Raw genomic sequence first — 7,614 nt, forward strand, 5'->3', positions numbered from 1 at the left:
GTCAGCTTCATGCCACAGCTCCCATCCAAGCCTTCTATCAGTGAAAATTATTCATGTTAAATCCTGCAGGAGGCGCCAGAGGACGCATAGAGGATCGTCTGACGGCGCCTTCTCAGTCATATCACATGGTGAAACCAAGAGTCCATGCATGGGTGTTATGTCTTTACACAGTCTCTGTTAGAGTTGATTTGATGCAGAAATATGCACGTTGTTATCCAAAACGAATCCAAATTCGATAGAGATAAAACATGTTTCTATATAGGGATGGAATGAAGAGAAATAAAGCTATAAATAGAGGAAATATTTTCTTAAAACTGCAAAATATTCCATTATTAAGCTGCTGAATCTCATTATTCGTTCAAAAATCACATTTAAGATCAATAAGTAGAACAAAGACAGAGGAAAGAATTGGCAGAAACGAAAAAATGATGAGTGATCTTTAAAAATAAAAGACTAATATCATTCGTAATTATTCAAATATTATTTAAAGAAGCCAACCTAAATATATAAAAGCATGCATTTTCTCAATCCATGGATAAAAGCATCAGTGTTGGTGCGTAAATGTGTGATTATGTCTGAATAATCACCACATCAAAATGTGGATTTGACAAATAAAAAATGTGAGATTTGTTTTGAACAAAAATAAACAAGAAAAGCATGAAAAATATCACAACCTGCTCTTAATTGTTTCAGGATATTTCTCCTAATCTCTTACCAAAAACTGGCGCGTAAATTCTTACGCACTTTACGCACTGATTAAGTTGCAGAAATGGTTTAAAATAAAAGGAAATTAGTCGAAAATATGAAAGCAGGAGGATTAGAGAGAGGGAGGGCGAACAGAGAGCAGGGAAACAATAGAGAATCAAAGCATAATAATATTCCTAAATGAAGAGGGAAATGTTGCGCCGCTCATTTTATTAATCAGACTGTCAATTTCACCCAAGAGGCCAAACCCAAGAGCAATGTGAAACAGACTGAGAGATCAAGCCAGGGACACGCAGCTCTCCTCCTCACTCCTCTTCCTCTCCACTTGGATATTATTCGTCTGACCGAAGGCCGCCTCCATCATCAAGTGACAGCCCTCTCCTATTTATTTGCTTATAAACCTGTTACAATAAATGATCATTGGAGCGACGTCAGCCGAGCATTTTAAACCACGAACAGCAGCATCCACTTTTTGATGAATGACATTTCTGCAGCCTGGGAGGATGCACGCTTCACTTTGAGCAGTCGCTCGTCGATTGCATCCACATTCTTTCATTTTTGTGCGTCTTGCTTATAAAAAGCTTTACAGACACTTATTTTAGAGACAGTTGCATGCGGATTTAGCTCCGACACAACTCATTGGTGCCTCCCCTTTTTTGGACAAGTGTTGAGGGGTTGTTTTTTTTTCATCTTCCTCCTGCTTAATGATGGAGAGGATAAGAAAAGAGATGATATTGATGGAGAGAGGGCTGCACAGTCCGGTCGCAGGGAAGAGACTCGCAGACAGCACGCCGGGAAACTCGGTGCTGGAGGCCCTGGAGAACTCGCAGCACAGCGGACGGCTCAGCCCGAGAATAACTTCGGCTCAGCTCCATGGAAATCTGGGGGACATCCCGAGCAAAAGCAAGTTTGAGATTGACAGTCTTTTCGGCACTCACCACAGCAGTGAAAACAGCTCATCGGCGGAAATTTCCTCCTCAGAAAGCAGGAAGAAAATGAGCCTTTATTCGGAGGTTTCCCCAGATTCTGATATTAATAGCGATGTGGAGGTGGGATGTCCTGCGCACCGATCCCCGAGCCAGCACAAGGAGAACAACAAAGGTACCACGTTATTTTACACACATTTTTAACACTTGGAATCAAGTTTGGTGTTATTTTTTCTCAGATTTTATTTTTATTCAAGGCAGTTACTCTGTGCAGAAAAAATGCAATTACTCACCTTTTTCCTCAGATTTCATTTTTGCTATTTTCCCACTATTATTCTTTTCCTATTGCAACTGAAAAACGCAAAAAATACAAACATTAATGGAGTTTTATGCCGTATATTTTTAAACCATTTTTCACCACCCAAATCTGTTTTATTCCAATTATTCTGTTATTTCAACCATTCTGATATTTAAAATGATCATTTCGATATCAATAATTCCCCTCTCTGTGTGTTATTTCCATCAGGGTTTTCAGACAGTAATTCCGGCTCCTCCAGCTCAAACTCCAACATGAACGGTAATTCATCCGGAGGATCCAACAATTCCAATTCAGACCAAGTGAGAAGATACCGGACTGCTTTCACCAGGGAACAGATCGGGAGACTGGAGAAGGAGTTTTACAGGGAAAATTACGTTTCCAGGCCGAGGAGATGTGAATTAGCAGCAGCGCTAAATCTGCCCGAAACGACCATTAAGGTAAGAGATTCATCTTCATTATTCTCCTCCACTATGTGTGTGTGTGTGTGTGTGTGAGTGTGTGCAGAGAAAAAAAATCACAGCTCATTATAAATACATGCAATAATAATAACAGGCATTATCACTATTTATTTATTTACGTAGTATTTTTGCATTTTGGATTGTTTTATTTTGAAATTCTAATGCACGTTGCATTTACAATAGGCCATGTCCAGCTGGATCTATTTAACTGCTTGGTTTAATTCCTTTTTAAACGTTTAATAAACTCCAACGCATTTATATTTATTTTTCTGAGCATGCCTAAATCAAGGATTCTGCTGCGCGCGCTTTTGCCTCAGTGTCTGTAAAAACATGGCAGCTTCAGTCTGGGCCTCGTTGTGTTTCCTGCAGGTGTGGTTTCAGAACAGGCGGATGAAGGACAAACGGCAGCGTTTGGCGATGTCCTGGCCCCATCCCGCAGACCCCAGCTTCTACACCTACATGATGACGCACGCGGCAGCTACAGGAAGTCTACCATACCCTTTCCACTCGCACATGCCTCTACATTACTACCCGCACGTCGGTGTCACGGCTGCGGCAGCCGCCGCTGCCGCCACGGGTGCCGCCTCGTCACCTTTCGCCACCTCCATCCGGCCCCTCGACACTTTCCGGGCGCTCTCCCACCCTTACTCACGGCCGGAGCTCCTGTGCAGCTTCCGGCACCCGGGACTCTACCAGTCGCCCGCAGGCCTCAACAGCTCCGCGGCGGCGTCGGCGGCCGCGGCGGCTGCGGCAGCGGCGGCGGCGGTCAGCGCGCCGTCAGCCACCGGGCCGTGCTCGTGTCTTAGCTGCCACAGCAGCCAGGCCGCGAGCGCGCTCGGCTCCAGGAGCGCGAGCGCTGACTTTACCTGCACAGCCTCCGGGCAAAGATCCGAGAGTGGATTTCTGCCGTATTCTGCTGCTGTCCTCAGTAAGACGTCAGTCCCGTCACCAGACCAGCGAGAGGAAAGTTCACTCAACAGATAACTCGACATGCAGCACACATGTGAGGGTCATATTTTCATTTGAGGGATAGGCCTACTTCAACAACACACCTGGAATTACTAGGCAGCAATTACAAACACAAAAAATATCAAAATAATTCCACAAAGTCAAAAACTCTTTGTAAGGAATCAGACATGAATAGCTGAGCACCTAACATTTTTAACTCACACAAAAAACTCCTAAAATCTTCCCTTGTGCTAGTGGAGCATTTTACTAGGTTTACTTCGACACAATTTGGGAAAATAGATGCTGTATTCATTATATCCTACGTTCAATAGCTTTTTAAAATATTATTCACCTCACCACAAGAGCTATAATTTAACCACTATTTTGTATTTCTTAGTCAAACGACGTGAATTCACCGTGACAAACCCAGCCTAGCTAGCTTTTGAAGACACACATTCAAACTGTGAGCTAGTCATGCTACCTAAATTTAGCTAGCAGGTCGTGTTTGCTATTCTCACCCAGCAGCAGCCTATCTTTCTTCACTGTACAGGCCTAATAGAGTGGGATTTTGGCAGGACTAACCTCTCCAACACCCAGCCTCTGCTCTTTTGGGACTTCCCTAATCAGCTCAGAAAGGTGCATATAATTCTGCACCGCGTCTTTTGGTGTCAATTTTTATGTTAATAATGAGAGGATCATGACAAAAATTGCCAATCATGTACCTAGATGGAGCTCCTTTGAATACACGACTGTGGGGAAGTTGCTCGTTTTGAGACCCGCTGTCAAGTGCTAACAACCCGCGGAGGGAAGTCATTAGACATACAAAAGAGCCGGAACAAAGCGACAGTGCCGGTACACACAATGCACCGTGTTTAAGGCTAATATTTGACACAGAAAAATATTAAAGCAGCCCCCCTCACTCTCTGCCTGCTGATACCTCCACACACAGTAGCCTCTATTCTATTTACATCGCTGAACCTCATTATATGAAATCCAGTATTTTCATAACTGTGTAATCCCTTTAGGACCCTCTCCTCTACACTTACACTGACGGGACTCTGGCTTTAAAATCTGTCTGCGCCTGTACAAAGGAAAAATGGCTATGTGCTATTTTATTCGTTCCTGTTGGGACATCACCGATATGTTAATTATAAAACATGTGACCTGTAAATCGTGAAATATTTTGCAAATATAATGGGATAGTCCTACTGAAACTGAATTATTGCCCTGAAAAAAAGCTTCACGAAATGTAGGCTATTTTTTAAAACAAGTTTTTTAATTTATTTTGTGTGACTTGCTGAATGTTTTTTTATGTTAAAACACTGGATGTACACGCTAACAAGGACCATCACTTTAGCCTACAAAATTGGCCATTGTAGTCCCAATTCATGATTTGTATTTTGTGCAAAATTAACACTGAATTTTTTTGGAGAAGGAGGCTTTTGAGGGCTGCTAATCGAGCACTGAAATTTAAAAAAAAAAGATGATTGGCCTTTTTGTCCCTGGGGTCTCTGTTATAACTCTATATCTCTGTATTTAAATTATCAATGACTGTATGAATTTAAATATTTTAACTTGAAAAAAAATGTGCAATATGAAATGTAAATCATGTTATTTATTGATCGTGTTTGTTCTTGGAAAATAAAGAAAAAAAACTTTACAGATTCCCGCTTCTTGGCGCTTCTTGATGACGCAGAAAAAAATATAAACACGTCGCGTTTAATTCAAAGCTAGATTTGAATGCGCATTTTTACACATTTTCTTGAACATTTTAAAGCTTTCAAATGGGACAACAAAGACATGGCATGCTTATTTAGATGCTGTGACACCATTTCTATAGGAAACACCGTGTATTAGGCTATTAATTAAAATCACGTGGAATGCTACAGGGAATATGAGGCCTGCCATCACGGGTCATTCCGGCCCTATAATTTACCATTATTTTTACATTACCTCTAAATGATACAAGCTGATACTGTCGTTAATTGCACTTGGTTAAAATACAACCTCCTCCATGAACGCCCCCGTGGGACTCCAAGATAAGTTGCTTTTTTGAACGTCCCCATTAAAAGAAATAGGATTAGGGCAGCAAATATGGGCGTGATATATCACCGTGTTTCCTTGCTCTTTACGAAAGCGAGGGTTGCAACCCGTACAACAAAAGCATTGAGATAGATGGAGGTGTAAAGGGGAGAAGACAAGAGGCCAGAAAAACACCGGCCACAATAACACGATTAGTTTTGTATCCAATGTGCACGACTGAAAAAAGAATTCATCATAATGCAGAAGACTGTCTGTCACCTTCGCCGAATGGTTTTTGACAAGAAAATAAATCTTTGGGCTTGTTTAATATATTTTATATTTTCTTTATTTCGGTGCTAATAGAAAAACCAAATTAAATGTCCAGCAGCGAGATAGAAATGCAAAGATCGATGATCCTGCCCCTACTGTCCAATCAGCCCCGTTTAATTGACTGTATTTTCAGGGTAATTGAACTGCTTGTTGTAAATTGAGGATTTTATAGAAACGACATGAAAAGTGCATTTACTGACATTCATCGCATCTTTGACATTGATTATCTGATCAGCGCCGTGTCATGCTAACCTCCAATTCTTCATTACACACTGTTTATGAGCTGTTACAGAACAACTCGCTTGTTCCACAGTGATTGATTGCCTTATTAACGCGTGTTCTTGTAAGTGTGACCGGACTGATTACGATGCATATGTTTAGAATAATGTTTCATTTAGCTGACTGCGAGTAATGCAGGGTGACAGCTGCTGCGGGAGGACAAAAAACCCAAACTACAGGGAGCAAGCGGGGCCAAAACGCATTTAAGGTGGAACTAGAAGACAGCACAGAGCTCTTAATGGTCACATGCAGTCACTCAGGGGCCAGATGAAGGACTGGCAGCCCATGAGGGTGACATTAAAATCACTACATGTTGCCTTTGTCCATTTTAAAGGAGAATTTTAGACCAAAAATTGCACCATTACAATCCAGCATCCCAGAATTTTCTTTAAACATATTGTCCCCACTTCTGAATCTGATGTTTACGACTGACATACCAGCTGTTACATCCAAACATTGAAATCAATCAAACCATGTACACCTAAAATCCTCCTCAGGTTAAAAAAAAAATAGCTGGGAAATGTAAAGAGCCACAGGAAGTGCATCGTGCAGAGATTTATGCCACCATTATGCTTCTAAAGCAGTCCCTGCTCTGTTTGTCTCAAATCATTGCCTCTGTTCAAATGTTACTTTCATATATTACATGACATTAATTCAACTATAGCTCATTAAGACAGAATGAAATGGTTAAATTAACTTATCAACTCATAATGATGATGAATGAGGTATTAATTCAGATACAAGCTGGGCAATTTGCAATTTTGCGCGTTTTGATGGTTCTCAAATAACATTTAATACAACGGGTCATCCCCTCAATCAATTACATGAGCATGTGAGCCGGCTGCATGGAAAATCCTTTTTTCATGCATATGTATTGAAACATGTTCTCAATTATGTTTTGGAATTGCTTTTATTGGTTTAAAGCCTAATTCTTGCAGTGTTTCTCAGCTGTGGATACGCTTAAGGTGGTGCAATAAATTGTCCTTTAGCCTGGGACACCTTTATTATGAGCTTGAGTTTTTTGTTTGATAGATTTTTTACATACTCTGTTTAGAGTTTAGAACTTAAAAAGAAAAATGTTTCTAAAATATATTTTTGAAAAGCTTTAAAAAAAAAAAAAAAAGGTTCATCTGGTCCAAATGAAAAAATGAAAAACTTGCGGATATAACGTACATTTTAGTCCCTTTTTCCCCAAATGTTGGAGAATTCAGATTTGGGTTGGACCATGTCCGATCTGAAAATGAAAATATATATAATCAAGATTCCCGTTGCAATGTTGCTCAGACTTGATTTATTATAATAATTATTTAAGGTAACAACTAACTAGGGTGTTACTTTTTAATGTCTATATTGTTTTTTATATTCTCTGTCCTCAAAATGCTCATCTCCAGGTTACTTTGTTGTCTCACCAAGAATCATTCTGTCCCTTTCATTTAAGATAATATGGAGACTTCCAACAACAAATCAAACACAAAACAACAGAAAACAGCTTCATAATGTTATTTGTAACCATTTGATTAAAATACTAAAGTCAAATTGATTTTTGTCCCTTTTAAAATTCCTCATGAATTGATTGTACTGATTGTAAGTCAAAATTCTTTTACTTTTATTTTTTATAAATTTATAC

At 40.1% G+C, this 7,614-nt stretch overlaps 1 protein-coding gene across 1 annotated transcript; it reads left to right on the forward strand.

The window, feature by feature from the left end:
• Positions 1-1,145: 1,145 nt before the first annotated feature.
• On the forward strand, positions 1,146-3,392 carry evx2 (even-skipped homeobox 2). Its single transcript, XM_041807445.1, has 3 exons — positions 1,146-1,806; positions 2,158-2,387; positions 2,778-3,392. Exons 1-3 carry the CDS (start codon positions 1,410-1,412, stop codon positions 3,390-3,392), a joined length of 1,242 nt encoding a protein of 413 aa, XP_041663379.1. The 5' UTR covers positions 1,146-1,409.
• Positions 3,393-7,614: the final 4,222 nt, after the last annotated feature.

This window comes from Cheilinus undulatus, linkage group 15 (assembly GCF_018320785.1).
Source record: "Cheilinus undulatus linkage group 15, ASM1832078v1, whole genome shotgun sequence".
Lineage (NCBI taxonomy): Eukaryota > Metazoa > Chordata > Actinopteri > Labriformes > Labridae > Cheilinus > Cheilinus undulatus.

Bases quoted from the DNA above. Each gene is read 5' to 3' on its own strand.
- evx2 (XM_041807445.1), top strand. From the start codon at position 1,410: ATGATGGAGAGGATAAGAAAAGAGATGATATTGATGGAGAGAGGGCTG. The intron at 1,807-2,157 runs GTACCACGTTAT...TATTTCCATCAG, and splicing joins GCACAAGGAGAACAACAAAG to GGTTTTCAGACAGTAATTCC. The intron at 2,388-2,777 runs GTAAGAGATTCA...TGTTTCCTGCAG, and splicing joins TGCCCGAAACGACCATTAAG to GTGTGGTTTCAGAACAGGCG.